The sequence below is a fragment of the Crassostrea angulata genome, chromosome 2 (genome assembly GCF_025612915.1).
Source record: "Crassostrea angulata isolate pt1a10 chromosome 2, ASM2561291v2, whole genome shotgun sequence".
Lineage (NCBI taxonomy): Eukaryota > Metazoa > Mollusca > Bivalvia > Ostreida > Ostreidae > Magallana > Magallana angulata.
The window spans coordinates 33,327,852-33,344,568 of NC_069112.1; the positions used below are offsets into that span (position 1 = coordinate 33,327,852).

The 16,717-nt window shown below is 31.4% G+C and overlaps 3 protein-coding genes across 3 annotated transcripts; all 3 read right to left on the reverse strand.

The window, feature by feature from the left end:
• Positions 1–2,565: 2,565 nt before the first annotated feature.
• LOC128172136 (perlucin-like protein) lies at positions 2,566–4,482 on the reverse strand. Its single transcript, XM_052837903.1, has 4 exons — positions 4,354–4,482; positions 3,535–3,626; positions 3,236–3,326; positions 2,566–3,040 (listed from the first exon to the last, which is right to left on the reverse strand). The coding sequence occupies exons 1-4, from the start codon at positions 4,409–4,411 to the stop codon at positions 2,895–2,897; spliced, it is 387 nt and encodes a 128-aa protein (XP_052693863.1). The 5' UTR covers positions 4,412–4,482; the 3' UTR covers positions 2,566–2,894.
• A 3,055-nt stretch (positions 4,483–7,537) lies between these two features.
• Positions 7,538–9,891, reverse strand: LOC128172126 (uncharacterized). The gene is made up of 3 exons (XM_052837892.1): positions 9,795–9,891; positions 9,278–9,437; positions 7,538–8,103 (listed from the first exon to the last, which is right to left on the reverse strand). Exons 1-3 carry the CDS (start codon positions 9,858–9,860, stop codon positions 7,577–7,579), a joined length of 753 nt encoding a protein of 250 aa, XP_052693852.1. The 5' UTR covers positions 9,861–9,891; the 3' UTR covers positions 7,538–7,576.
• Positions 9,892–12,023: 2,132 nt separating this feature from the next.
• LOC128172134 (perlucin-like protein) lies at positions 12,024–16,597 on the reverse strand. The gene is made up of 6 exons (XM_052837901.1): positions 16,464–16,597; positions 15,860–15,951; positions 14,756–14,846; positions 14,443–14,571; positions 12,309–12,402; positions 12,024–12,132 (listed from the first exon to the last, which is right to left on the reverse strand). Exons 1-6 carry the CDS (start codon positions 16,522–16,524, stop codon positions 12,105–12,107), a joined length of 495 nt encoding a protein of 164 aa, XP_052693861.1. The 5' UTR covers positions 16,525–16,597; the 3' UTR covers positions 12,024–12,104.
• Between the last annotated feature and the right edge of the window lie 120 nt (positions 16,598–16,717).

Genomic DNA, 16,717 nt, shown 5'->3' on the forward strand with positions numbered 1-16,717 from the left:
AAATCAATTATATTGAATGTTTATAAAAAATGTGTGATTATTCGCCTGATCTTTTTCAAAAATATTTATACTTTAATTTTTATCAAAGACCATCAATAGTTATAATTAATAACAACTATTATACCTACCTTCCAACCTTCCAACCTACCTACCCACCGACCTACCCACCTACCCACTCACCTTAACAATTTTGGTTCGGATTAGGGGAAACATGGATATTTTTGATAATGGTTTTAGGTAAGATTCTTTAAACAGACGCATTGATCTTTGCGAAATTACCACTCCGTCATTACATATCCTTATGGAAAAACGACACGATTTAGACATGTTTTTTTCTTTAAAAAGTACTGCTTTTTGAAGTTATATGTAATCAGTGCGAGGCTATTATGTGTTCCGTTATCTGGTAATTTATTGATGGCAATTGGTAAATATAAGTCTGTGGAATGTTTTTGATATTAAAAATATTAACGGAGGTAGGATTGTGCTCAATTGTCAGTCGTCATTATCTAAACACTGCCTGTTTGGTAAGATTACAGTTGCAATTGACACCACAAAGAAAACCATTGTCAACCAACGCAAAGCAGAAGTTAATAATCATTCTCGAGGGGTGTCAATTTCAACTGGTGGATTTCCATACAGGCATTGTTTTCATTGTTTTAACCGTTGTTTTTAACAAGTGTTTCTAACGCTGAAATAGAAATGAAAAATAGATCGGATTATTGACTGCGTCCTAGCCAATTAGATGTTAGCATATAACGTTCAACTACAAAAAAGACTCATGTACGTATACATGAATACTTTTATACCTCACGAGGTTTATATTCCTCATGTTTAAACAATGATGAAAGCGATTCGTAAACGATTTCATGTTATTTTCAATTTTTGACTCTTTGATTTTTTAGTGGACTACCTATAAAATAATTCATCAGGGTCAATGTTACAATACAGACGCCAATTGCAGATGTGCCCCCGTAATTCGAAATAACAACCAGTTTACCTCTTGATTTTAAGGATCTTGCTCATCACAAGCCAACGTTTTGTTCTTCAAGTGTTTCTTAATCTGCTATCATAATCATTTAGATAAAAAACGCACCTTAATGTTCAAATTGATTTGAACATATCACATATGTATATGATTTGACCGATTTGTTAGATTTATGTTCCATTACATTTAACTGTTTATGAATTTTACATGATTTAATGTTCCAATAAATTTAACTGTTTATGAATTCTAAATGATCTTAAATGTATTTATGAAAGTTTTTTTTTTTCTTAGGTTCTGGCATATATCACTTATCTCATTGATATAATAAGTTGAGAAATTGAAGAAAGAAAAACAGAAAAGAAATGTTACATCTCTATTTCAAAAACAAAATTTCTAGTTTTGTAGGCAATTAGCACAGTAGACAGTGAACACGAAAATCAAATTATTTAATGTTGAGATAAAAAACAAGAAAACAAATCGCTAAACGATCTACACGAGACGCTGAACTATTACATATCCACCAAACGAAACACATATTGCTCGAAACTTTTCACGGTTTGCACTAAACACTGAACGATTTTCACGAAACTTTTTTCGCACGAAGTAGTTGCTTGCTTTTTACACGTTTTGAACACGCATTGATTTCCTTACAAGCGGGTCCTCTCGGATTTTTTCTCTGATTATAAGAATTATTTTAAAATGACACGTTATAAAATATATTATAAATACAGATAAAAAAATCTTTATTTAAATCACAATAACAATAATGACATTTATTTACAAAGAGTTCATTCATTCACACCAATAAAAGAAAGATGCTACAAATAATATATGTATATGTATTAATCGTTAAAAAAAGATACTTAACATTCGTTTCAATGTCGTATGAAAAATGAAATTGTTCCGAAAAAATAAAAAATGCAGAAAAGATGAATGGTTTATTAAATGACATTGATATTGGAATTCGTATTATTACAATCGTATATCGTTTTATTTTTTATTATTCAGATCGTATCAACTACGTTTTGACTATGTTCCGTATATAAATTTCAGAATAATAAAATTAGACAATTTGGATAAAAAGGAAAAAAAAAAGGTTTGTATCCCATTTTTATGCAAAATAAATTAAGACCATTATATTGGGAAAAACAAAATAAACAATTAAATTCCAGACTCAATATACACAAAAGCTTATTTACCACACACTGTTAGAATAACCATACATTTATAGACATAGAGTGTGAACCGTACATTTCCCCCTGTTCTTCTTCAATTGTGTTCATTTAATTGTTTAACTTGATACATTTAAACTGAGTACCTTATCAAACACTGAATTATTAAAGTCATAAAACTTTTATTGTCTGTTAACCAAAAAAAGAGACGCGTGACCATTTCAAGGAAAGAATACAGTTTGATTAATAGGTTAAGCCTACTGCATGTGTTATCAACTATCTAAGCTATGTGTGCAAATTGGATATGTTGAAAATTTCAGTTATCGATGGAGAAACAAAACCCCAAAATACTACATTTTTATAACGAAATGACAGTATTTCAAGAACTTGTTTTTGTAAGGTCTTGAACATACGTATGCAAGTGTTTTGTTACTAACAAACTACTCCGGAAAGTTTTTAAATCAGGCGTTTTTTGTATCACTTGATAAATGAGAACAGTTCCTAATGAAATCTGTTGAAACGTGTCGCACGACTCTCGCATGCTTTACTCAAAACGCCTTACACGCTTGGCATGAAACACAAAACGCTTTACACGCTTTGCACGAAACACAAAACGCTTTACAGGAAACATTAAACGCTTTACAGGAAACGCTTCACGGTTCACATGAACGGTGAACGGTTTACACGAAACGATTCTCGCACGGAAGTCGCACCCTTTTTTGGTGTATTAGTGCGTTTCAAGGTTTGTAAGTACCCGGATGATCTGGTTCTGTTTGGTACCAGTCCGTATATCCGTTGTTTATTTGTTGTTCTGTTTGAACCCAGTACCAATTCTGATCAGATGTAAATTGGTCGGTACCACCAAGCCAAAACATAAAGCTTGCTGAAAATGAAAGAATAACAAAACAAACAAAATTCAACGATCCGAGAAAAATGTTAATCAATTGTGCATTTTTTAACATACTCCTTCAAGATGTTTTTGCTAAAAGATTGAAATTATACTTTGTATGTAATTTGGTCGCTTCCAACGAGCTCTCAATTAATATGCCCTTTTTATGAAATGAAAAAGAAATCTGACCAAAATCAATATGTAGTCTATTTTGTATGAATTTCTCTTCAGTCTGGGACTCTATGGCTATCAAACTTGCACCAAATGAAGCGCAGATGTCCTGGGAGTGAGATAAACACGTATACTGTTTAAGGTTGATTTAATCGTTAAAAATGTTTTAAACGTCCATATAATACCATCGCACGGTTAAAAAAGAATATCAGTTTGTTGCATGTTGAAATTTAATCAACAAAATGAAAGAAATCAAAATAACCAAATGATTGAGTTGTCATTAAAACTGAAATTGAAAAAAAAAAACTAAAACCTACCGATGAACTGTTCCAAGACTGAGTGTCATTCGAAAACAAGTAGCAAGAGTCCCCATGGTGGTCCCAACCAAAAGGGCATCCTCCGGCAGATTCTGTGTAAGAACCACATGTAAAACTGCTACCTTGTATGTTAGAGAGGATTTGAATAGACAATGCCTTCTGTCCTATCCGTTTGTGTGTTATACATAATAAAATAGTGTATAAACTAATACGTGTTTGAAACCAATTTTTTAGCTGTCTGACCAGCGAGCAGCGCGCTGTACCTATCTACTTCCTCAGCTAGGCAAGATTAACTTCTTTGTTTTGTAAAACAAAAATTACAAATGAAACACTTTCTAAGTTAGCAACTGTTTGGTGACGAGGATTGCCGAGGCACAGTAGACTAAACACATATGACGTTGCCCTTAAACATATTATAGAAATACATGTGTTCATCAATCAATAAGTCATTTTGTTTAAAAAGTTATCAAAAAGAAAAAAACACCCAAAAACAGAGCGACAAGGAAAATATATTCATTTTGTTAATTATTTTTAATTTCGTTTAAGTATGCTGTAAATTTATACATGTATATGTTATTGCGGCAATAAACAATATTATGATTAGATGGAAGCATTGCCCATTTCAGCCTTCTCAAAGCAGCTAACAATCTTAGGATAATGCAAAAAAGAATAATAAAGTACACGTAAATAAATGTCCAACTGTCAAAATGACACAATTTGAAGAGGATAATAATATTATTCAGTTGATAAAATGAAGGTTTATGTTAGTATTAAAGAAACACAGTCAGAGTCATTAAAAATAGTCTACAGAACAAATACCTGTATATTTCACAAAAATAGCAATCAGGCCAAAAACGTAGACACTTGACATGACCATCGTTGAAAATGTGCGTCACTTATACAGTTAATCGGTGAATCAAGTCTATGCATACGCATACCTTGACAGAGTTCTTATCAAAGACCAAATCAATGGCATCGACCTAGTAAATAAATGTTTCTTCGGTCGTTATAAACACCCAACATATCAAGGCTTTGTTATATAATATAATCGTTTTTTTTATTTTGATTGATTGATGACAAAATCCATATTTTGTTTGAATAAAAGATAAAGAATAATACATGTATCTATAGATATAAACAAAATTTGCAATGATTAAATGATTTAAATATACATTTTAATCGCCTTTTTAATAGAGAAGAATTTGATTTTCATCTCAAACACATTTGCCTGTTGTTAAGAATTTTCTGACCAACAAACCTAATTTGCACAAAACATTTTTTTACTTGTTACGTTTAAAGTGCAAGTTAAGGCAAATACTTAACTGTAATTACTTGAAGGTTCGAATTTTTCTGAATCTTATACGCCTGATATGTTCTTCTTGTTTTTGATCTAATCAGTTATTTATAAACTTCGAAAAAGCATAAGATGTTGTCATTTTGAATTTTCGGACAGTAATATAAACAACCAGTGCAGTTTTTTAATCAAAAAGGTCAAAAATATAATTCGTTTTTTTTCTTTGTTTTTTTTTTGTAAATATATTTTGCTGAAGCAATTTTGTATTTGTTATCTGCCTTTTATACGACGAATGTTTTTTGTTTAATTAGATACAACAGCGTCTGCATCATTTGTTTTATATTTGGATATTTTACTGGAAATTGACATTGATGGTAACCTAACATCAATACTTTATAATAAACGCCATTTTTTCTATAGTCAATTTTCCTTACTTGTGTAGCAATATACCTTCATCACCTGCATATGGTGCTTTTGTCTCTCAGTTAATTCGATACGCAAAGGCATGCTCTTAGGACGAAAAGTTTTTAAGGCGAGGCAAGCTACTGAAAAAAAGTTGATAAAACAGGACTATCAACAGTCTGGTTTGAACTCATCTTTTCGTAAGTTCTATGATAGATAAAACGACCTTGTCAGCAAACGCAATCTTCCCCTGCATCGCCGCTGATTGATGTTTTTCATACTAATTGTTAGAACATAATTAATTACCTAATTGTGTACGGAACTTTTTGTTTTTCCCGATTTCGACAAAGAGCATACGGCGGATGTGACCGGTCAGCAGAGGATGCAAACTTCTTCATGGCACCTGATCCTACCTTTATTTTTTGAAGAGGTCTGTGTTCGCTCTGTTCCTGTTTTGTAATTTGAACTTTTGAATTTGAACACTGTTCAGCATCACCACCTGTCATTTTTAATGAATTTTCTCAACCACGGTTTTATTTTGACCTGCTATATCTGGCAACACTGATTCAAACTAGATCTTCTAAAAGACTGTTGACATATAAACTTAAGTAAACCAACTTATACCATTTTGAGACCAAGAACATTCATGATACATGTAAGAAGCACAGACTGAAAAAAAAAGTTTCCGCATAACTCAAACCCGATGGAAACTGCGGAAACTCAAGAAAATTCATGGTTTACAGAAGGTTTTCATTTGGAAGCCCGACGTTAACATGGGTTTACGCATTGCGTAAACTTAAGCTATCCACCAGTCCAGGCTGTTTACACAGCGGGAACCTGCAGAAACATGAGGTTTACCAATTGTTTCCTTAGGAATTTATTATTTAAGTGCTTGTGGCTCCGAACGTTTGTTGATCATTTTCTCTATTGAGGAACTGAGTAGGTAATGTCGATGGCTGTTCAATGTAACCTCCTCAAATGTTTTGTTTGCATCTTACCGGTCTATCGATCACAGGCTGCTACATATAATCGTAATGGCATGCAGTAATATTTTTTCCGTATGAGGTAAAATGCACTTCACATACATGTATCTCGAAAGTATATTTGAATCATATTCTTTAAATTCTAAGGGTAATTAAATGTGATATTTACATTATTCTTATATAAGAACATGCAGTGAAAATATGTAAGATCAAAATCATTGATCCTTTCGAAATTAACACTAGAGGCAATATACATCGTTTTGACTGGAACAAAGACGTGATTTAGACATGGTTTTAAAATAATAAATCTTTCTTTATGAAGTTCTCTATTTCTAATCAGTGCGAGGCTAATAAGTGTTTTGTAATCTGGTAATTTATTGATGACATTTGTAAAAAAAAAAAATGACTTCAGTATATCTTTGATGTCGGCAATAAATGAAGTTGAGTTGAGCTCAACTGTAGGTTGTCATTATATAAATAGTGCATGTTTGAGAGGATAACAGTTGAAATTGACATCCTCGAGAAAAACCATTGTCAACCGACCCAAAGCGAAGGATGACAATGTTTTTCAAGGAATGTTAATTTCAACTGTACACAGGTACTTTAATACTGAATCTCTTGATTTTAAAGAAAATGTTACTGTATTAGTTTTTTTTAAACTGACTTCCTAGGAATTACGCGAAATCTACAGCGGACTGTACGCGCATAATTAACGCTCTTGTAGTAATTCGTTGTGCTATCCGTTGCCAGGTGTGTTGCTAGCTACCGTAGATGGTAATAGCACAGATTATAGACTGCATCTAAATCACTTGGATTACAGCATTCAACATGAAAGTATAATGATGATATATACGTATGTACGTGTACATGAATAATTTTTCAGCCTACGAGGTTAATATATTTGAGGCTAAAACAACAATAATGAAAGGGCCCATTTTGGTATAAGGTTTGACCGATTTGCTAGCTTTATATTTCATTAGGATTAACAGGCTATGAATTCCACATGATGTAATATGCATTTATGATATGTACGTTTCGGCAAATATTACGATTTATTTTTCGCATTCAGGTACTTTTTCACAACGTTATGAATAGTTTATCACGATGACTTTTCAGTTTTGATTAATTGGAAAACATCATTTAAAAAAAATGAAAACTTGATAAACGCTTAAATTGCATATAAAAAAGCTATTAAAACAAGAACCGAAAAAAAAACCCAGCATTTCTAGTTTTGTGAACACTAAGCCCAACACGCAATGCACATGAAAATTAAAACTATTTAATGTTGAAAAAAAAACAAGAACACAATCATATATGTTCTGTTTTATTGAGTTCCACTTAATTTTTCATTGATGTTTAAAACTTAGACAATATTGAATCGCCAGAGGCGATTGCTAGAAATACGTGCATTCTTTTCATTTACCCACAATTCAAAGGAAAGACCATCAAGGGTGACGCCATCCTTTTCCATCGCCGGCCATTTAAATATGGCGTAATATGTGTCTTCATTTTCAACTTTGTATGTATCAACATATTTCAGATGATTTTCGTAGACTGCCTCGCCTGGATACCGGGTAATAATGTTCTCTGTCTTCTCTGTTTTGCTAAAAGCCAAAACGACTTTAAATGTTTCCCTAACGACGTTATTGTTCCCGCAGTTCCTCGTTGTAGCTTTGTATTCTGTCTGGTTACCTATCTCAGTCTTCTCTATTCCTATTTCGCAGCTATTTTCGACGAACGTTGTTTGAAAGCGATTAGCGGATTTGTATATTAACAACAAAGTCAAACTTTCCCGTGTGGAATTTGATTTCAGGATAAGCCAGCTGTTATAGTCGGAGAACCTGCTATTCATGTTGGCCTCCCATTCTGTGTTGCCTTCTCGCGTAAGATCTAAAAATGTATTGTGAAATTTGAAACTGTGTACATGATTATCGATTTTATCTATGAATAATAAATTGCTGAGTGAAATGTCATAAAATCAGATACTGACCCATAGTTGAAGAGCAATATGTGCCAAATTCAGTATTAGTAAACAAAACATTATGAACATTTTCCTCTCGTAAAAATTAACATACATTTATCTCGTTAATATCTGAGTGCATCCTTTTAAGGCAAGTCCTAAATATTTTTATGTACCCATTATTGATTGTTTCGGTTTGTAAAGAAAGATTTGCATAATGTCTGGCCTTGATAAACAGGTATCTAGAGGAAAGATCGAGCGTCTATGCTACAGAAAAGGTTACCAATTTTGTTATTCTATCGATCGTTTTGTTAATAAAGGTTTAAGTGATCGATTATAAAAAAGGGAGTTGATTAATGTGCTAAGTAGATGGAACATTTTTTAAACAATTACAAAAAATGTACCATCCTCTCGAACCGAATGTAACCTCTGTAACGGGTGGGATAAATTATCTGGCATTACTACAGATGTGATGATACCCCTACGAAATGTTTTTGTCATTTTTATCATACTGTATAATATCTTTTTGTGTTCTTCGAATGAAAAAAGTTACACTTATTCATTACTGTTACTTAACTTACTGCTCACATTTAATTAGCTGAACAATACACTCGAAAGCACCTATTAAAAGCGTGTACTCATACACGAACGTGGTTTTACTTGATTGCGTAGATATCAGGCTTGTCCGGGCAAAACTGCATCAACTTTAATCGATTTTCTTCAGAAATAGAGAAAGAAAAGAACTAGATGATGTTTAATATGCATATGTGCTCTAGTGATATTGCTTCTATTTTGTTATTCTTTTTCTGTACATGTTTACTTGGTGAAATTAACACTGCATTCTGAAAGGGAGTACCATAGTTCGTTTCATACCAATAGGTTTTTTTTAAGAAATGAGTTGCGTTCCATTGTACAAAATTCCTCAATAATCGATTTTTAAAGTATATTACTTTTTATGATTAAAAAGAAATTCAGATCATTGATAACAAAATTGCCTTTAAATTATTTTTTATTCATATCTCCCAGAGACCCCGTTGGACATGTAAGAAAAACAAATCTTACTTAGTATTTTATGAAAGGAAATCTAAAAAAAAGTTAACCTACTGTTTTGAAATGAGAGTAACTCTCCGCCATCAAATGTCGCCTCTGTATCCGACGGTCCACGGAACTGTCCAAAAATGAAGTTCTCCTCGTTAGAGGACGCCGTGCTCAAAGATATAGGTTGTAACGCCGCTTTTCGAAGTTTCCGTATAATTTCAGCATTCTAAAATGTAATATGCAAATTTAAAATATTTACTCGTAGGAAAAGGTTCGTACATTGATCCTCAATATTACTGAAGACCTTTATAAAACACAATTGACACAATAATAGTTACTTGCATTTAATTTAGCTTAAAGTAAGTTTGAAATTTTAAATAATATATTGGAAGGTTTACATGACAAAGTTTAAAAGATATACAAAAATAGCTGATTGGTTATAAATTATTATACATCAGTAATTTTTCAGTCACTAGTATATATATTTAACCTATTACTGCAAAGAAAAAAAAAACAAGTTTAATAAGTAGTTTGACTTTAATTAATTATAAGCAAATACTAATTTAAAAAAAAAACAACTTACGGAATATTGTCCTCCAATCAGTAAAAATACTATCACTACCGAGAGATACAGTCTTATTAAACCCATGTTGCACCACCAGAGTCAATATCACAATAAACAACAATGCATGCACTTTTGCATATATAAAAAAAAAACAGTATTTCAACATGACAAAAGCAGCTGCTTCTACGCAGTCTGTAATACCGTAATTTATCAAACAAATGAATGGCAATCGCTTGAGGGAAATGTATCATAATTGACATTATTAAACAATATTAGTAAAGAACATAAATATAACTGTTCGTAATTATTACACATAATTGAGTAAATAAGATCATGATTTTCACGATTGTTCCTTTATACCTATAATTATACGATGCAAAGTTAATCGCAGTAATTTCACATGAAATGACCCTTATCAGCTTAAATCCATGTTTTAAATGTAACGACTTTAGGATTGTTTACGATCAACTTACAGAGGAGGAATGTCGAACATATGCAGTACTATAAACCATAAATTTTTAAAAGCAATATTTTGGTTTTGCGTGGTTTTTAAAAGTCGTAATTGAAAATATCGAAGGTTAGTTAAAACAAGTTGTTATATCTTTTATCATCTTTATATGACAACAAACAATTTGCCCTCACTAATAACCAAAGGCATAATTTTTCTCAACGTTTTTGATTCATCGATCTTGAAATGTAAACCACATATGCATTCATCACTGTATAACCACACTATGTAAGGAGACAATGACACCATTACTATTATTTTTAATGCAATTTACACTGCATAGGTAGCCTTAAGGAATAACATCGGTAGGCCACAAATCCATATTGAAATAGTTAATAATAGTCTGATATATAATTTTGATCCGTTTTTGCTCAGACAAAAATCTTCATTGCTTTATTCAATTTTAAAATGTTTTGTATCACTTAGAGGGATATTTCTTGTACACGTATTTCGCAAGATCATTTTCACAGGAACAATTTCTTCCAAGGAATTGCAGCAGTTTTCTAAGAACTGTGCATGTTGTTAACATATTCAAGCAGAAAACATACGGTTTTGAGGAAAAACCTATTTGGGGTTAAATGTATTTGGAGACAAAGCTTTGGTGAGATATGTACAACAATAAACCAAAGTACTAAAGTAGTGTCGGGAGTTGGTTTTCTTGATTATTTTAATTTTTACAAATAGACGATATGTAATTTCGGATGGCAAGTAGTTAATTAGCTGTATTTGAATAAGTAGGCACTTTTCTTTCTGAGATGAATTATTGCGCTTTTTCAACAAGCATTCCGAGCTCGGCTATAATTTGAAAATCCCATATGGATCCTATTGTGTACTATTTAATTATAGAATGAACGCCATCATATTGTACGATGTATTATATACATGTATATGTCTGGAAAATTGTACTCACGCAATATTGAACTCTGGTGTAGGAATACATACAACTTCGAAAAAAACAGACAGTTCTTATCATTTAAAATCTGACTTATTTAAATGTCTGTAAAAAATTAAGAATTCTCATTTCAAAAAAATGCTTCTGAATATATGACATCGAGCTTATCGATTGCTCTCAAGTTCTTAGTCTTGTCAGCGGTAATAATTTGTGTTCAGATTCAAACACTTTTTCACTTCCAGTTTACAATAGTAATTGCATCTGAAAGTTGATCAAAATCAACTCCCAAAAATGGTTTGCGAAGACAATTTTTTGTTGTTGTTGAAAGATTCTGTTCCTTTTTCAGTGTTATATCCTGATAATATTTTCGGGTTTAATAACCTTCAGCTACGTCTGGTATTGTGTCTACAAACAATCCTCAATATACAACAATTTCTGCAAAATAATAAATATATATCAAATTGTACTCATTTTAAATGCGCATTAAATCCATCATTACTTACAGTATTTGAATGCCTATAAAGATTATCAACGTCATTTTGATATTTGATTACGATTAATTAAGATCTAGAAGTGAAAAGCAAGCGCTTTGAAAAATATGTTCTTTCAACAAAAACTTGTTTGCAAATATACTTTTAAATATTCTTGTCGATATTCCGTTTGCAATATTTGGTCGGAATAGAGCTCAATAAACCGATAGAAATGCGAAAACCTTTACTAAAAAGAAAATATTCTAAAACATAAAAAAAAAATCTTTAAAAAGTTACAAAAAATGTCCCAAAAAACACCGACCCCCCCCCCCCCCCCAAAAAAAAAAAAAAAAAAAAAAAAACCAAACAAACAAACATACTTTGTTGCATTTGTTTATTTAGACTAGTAATGATATAATAGTAAATAACTGTCAAGTGCAGGTATTACATCTTCACGTTCATCCTATGAGGTCCAAATCTCCAAGACTAAAAAGAAAATATATGCAGCACTTAGATAAAGTAAAAAAAAAATCTCATGATATTGTCAACCACATTTTTTATTGTAAGTGTAAAAGATGTCTTGATAAAATAATTGAATGGTTGTTTGAAAAAAAAATGCAATAACAAAAATCATTTCTCAAAGGCAATGCAACAAAACGTACGTCATTTCGCAGATGTAGCCGTGTAACTCGGGACAATAGTCATCACACCATTGGTAGTTAAGGTCCTTTCTCATCGCAAGACAATGTTGTTTTCCTGAAAGTTATATAGTTTTAAAAACTACAATAATTTTTATGATTATTAAGTTTTTTCAAGATGTAGGAGCTTTGTTTAAAGTTGGTCTATTTTTGATATGCTAAACCTCTTTTTCATTATGTACAACATGAAAGATTGAGCAGCAGGCAATATATTATCATTCACATTTTGCTGTTTTAACACTTTTAGAAGAAATGGTCTTGTCTTCTTTCTTACGTTTATAGATACATATTTCATTTTACTGCCTTAAAGTAGTGTAGGCCATCCCCCCCCCCCCCCCCTGAAATACCATTGGGAAAAAAATGCTCCTTAAAAGTTAAAATGGTACAACATCTGTTAAATATCGTATATCCGGAAAGTTTTGCAAAAATCTTGTTTTTAATTACTGGCTATGATAAATGAAAAATCCCATTTTCCCATATCCACAAATTTTATGACAAACAAAAGCCGATATATATATATATATATATATATATATATATATATATATATATATATATATATATATATATATATATATATATATATATACGAGGGTTGTCCCAAAATAATGTAGACAGGACACATAATTGATTATCTGTTCACTGCAATTTCATTAGACTTCTGTGTTTTCTTCAATGACCCTTTGGCAAACAATACTGAACAGTTCAAATCTGTACTTTATTTATTTCTGGAGAAAATGAATAATTAGTAACAACAAGTTTTGTCAGACGGCGCAATATGCGACGTCGAAAATTTCCAGTTTTACGTTGTTGCTAAACCCTCCATATCGCTTACGATAATATTAACGTTCTATTTCCGAAAATGTCTTAGAAAAAATATTATTTTTGAACATGTACCCTGCTTACACATTCAATATGTATTTCTAGTTTTGTATTTTTTAAATATTTTCTAAGTACAAACGATCTGTCGGCTCAAAACTTGCCCCGTATTACTTGTTGTCTAACGTCCGTCTTACCGAAATGTGTCGTTCAACATTTTGACGTCCATTGATATCGTTCGGGGTTTCTTTTTTCCACGTACTGTCATCAAACTTGTTCAAATAGTTTCAATGTTGTTTAACTACTTATTCACAAAACGCATTTCTCATCGATTTTGTTAATTTCATTTTCTTCCAAAGACGCTTAGGATTTATTTCATGGTCTTTAAAAAATTGTATCAGTTACTGCTGCGCCGCCTTAAACGCTGACAACGTCATTTTAATACCAGTTAACTTTTCAACTTGTCACAAAACGCGCTATAAAATATATAAAAGTTTTGTTACAGCCAAAACATTTTCTGAGTAAATAATAGAATTATTATCAAATATCAGTATATGTTTAATTTGAATATTTTCATTCGAAAAGTACTTTTCCTCCCAATTTTCAATTCATTATGATGATTTTAATTTTTTGTTTTTGACATTGCGCCGCATGTCGAATTTCTGATCTAACATGCATTCATTTCACTAATTTAATCTCAAACAATGTTCGATTTTAAAACATTATTTGAATGCAAATTTCTTGAACCCTTTGTGGCACAAATTTTATCTTCCTTTGTCTTCGATTAACTGAATAACGCCACTTGTCTACGCTATTTTGGGACAACCCTCGTATATATATATATATATATATATATATATATATATATATATATATATATATATATATATATATATATATATATATATATATATATATATATATATATATATATATATATATATATATACACATGATGTTTGCAGCCAAAAGTGCTGTTCTGAATTAAGGAAAATGGGGATTAGGTTTAACAGGATGTTATTGTTTGTCAAGTCAACTGAATTGAACAGATCTGATTTTAAAAAAGTAATTCATTATTTTTTAAGAAATTTTGTTTATAAACCGGTAGTAAGTAAAACATTACAAAAATGACATGTGAAGAACATCGTCGTAGATTTACAATTAATAAATTATAGTATAAAAAAGGTTTTATGTAACAATTTGACATAAAAATAACTAGTTATGTGATTTGTTTATATCACAAGTAAATAGTTATACACAAATTAAAAAAAATAAATACCCGGATGATCAGGTTCTGTGCGGTACCAATCCGTATATCCGTTGTTTATTTTTTGTTCAGTTTGAACCCAGTACCATGTTTGATCAGATACAAACTGGTCGGTACCACCAAGCCAGAACATAAAGCTTGCTGAAAAATAAAATAAACAAAACTGAGTGTCTAAGAAAAAATTGATTATAAAATTGTGCATATTTTACATACTCCATCACAATTTTGATGCCAAAGGCTTAAAAGTATAGTCTCTAAATTGGTCGCTGCCAACAAGCTCTCTGTAAAATATGTCCTTTTTATAAAACTAGGAACATAGTCTGACCAAATTCATGATGTAGTCTATTCTGTATGAACGTCTCCTCAGTCTGGGATTCAATGGCTACCAAACTTGCACCAACTGTAGCGCAGCTGTCCTGGGAAAGAAACATACATATATTGCTTAAAGCTATACAATGTCATGCTATTTTTGCGTTAATTTTGAATGAGAGTGAAAACGCTTGTGTTTGTTCACTTAGAAAATTTATCTGTATTCTGTAAATTACATTAGTAGATTCCATCAATTTACAAAGATAGCATTTTAATTGTTGATGAAAGTAATGTCCTCATTGAGCATGTCCGCCGAAAATCAGGTAGTCACTATTTCTTGCTAAAGTACACATCCGTCACAGTTTTGTATATGCTTAACAGTTGTTACTTTGAAATTTTTACACGCATTATAAATGCAATACGCTTGTCATTCATGGTACCAATCCTTTTGAATGTCAAAATAGAACACTTACACGAACTAAAAATAGCCCGTAGTGGAAACACAGAATCTCACGTCATTGTTCAAGGAAAGTACATGTGTAAACATGAACATGTACATGTTCAACGTTTTTTCTAAATACTTTTTTTTAAATTTATTTTTTTGGCTTTCTTCAGTTCGTTTATAGGACACATTTATGTTTTACTGAAAAATATAACCTTTCCTTCGTTACACTTTAGCAATTATGACGACGCTGACCTCCATCAAGTTTTGTATGATAGTCTAAGATTAGCTGTCGATATCACGTGCTAGATTCATATTAATATGGAGGCATTACTTTCCTAGCAGGAAAATAAATATGTTTTTTCATTAAAAATTTGATATATTTATTATGTGATCGAACTAGACATAGTAATTAACATCATCAAAGTAACGTTGGTAATATATCGAACACATGCATTTCCCCCGTCATTTAAATTGAAACAAATTATAGTGGGTATAGATATAAAGTTGATAAAAGTGCTTCTATAACCTATACAATACCTTCGCACGGTTTTCAAAACAATATGTATAATTTGTTGCGTGTTCAAATTTGAAGACACAAATTGAAAGTAAGTAAAATAGTAAAATGATTGAGCTGTTATAAAAAAAATATCCACGAAAACAACAACAAAAACATACCGATGAACTGTTCCAAGACTGGGTGTCTTTTGAAAATAAGTAGCAAGAGTTTCCATGGTGGTCCCAGCCAATAGGACATCGTGCCGCAGATTCTGAGCAACAAACATACCTCGTGTACAAAATGTAGAAATGCAATTCAATCTAATTAAACCAAGTTGTTAAGCAGTGTGACCAGCGCTAAGTTCTTTGTCGTTTCTGCGAGTTTCACACCTTTTTTCCCGCGAAAGATAGGAAAAACTTTCTTAATTAGGAACGGTTTTGTGAAGAGAACTGAGATAAAACGATATATATTTAGTTCGGTAATATTTATTGATTTTATTTAAATATTCTGTATTTTTATATATTTAATTGTGGCAATAAACAATATATTGATTAGCAGGAAGCATTGTCCATTTAAGCCTTCTCAAAACAGCTGACAATGTTTTTTGAAAAAAAAATGGGAAAAAAGTTATTTACTGTACAACTGTCCAAATGACCCTACTTAGAGTAGATAAAATGCTATCATGTTCATAGAATGAAGATTTATGAAACAAACAAAAACCTAATCGCTTTAAATACACACACAAGTATACATGTTATAAATAATAGTCTACAGAAAACATACCTCCATATCTCACGAAAACAGCAATCAGACAAAAGACGTAGACACTTGACATTGTCAACATTGAAGATATGTCACTAATAAAGTTAATCGGTGTATCAAGTCAATGCTAACGTATACCTTGACTAAGTTCTTATCAAAAGACCTGAGATGTTTTATCAATATATCGGGACATTAGAAACACTCCAAAAATGCGAGGCTTTGTTCTATCACATAATCATTTTCTTTCTTTCTTTTTTTATTTATATCCATGACAG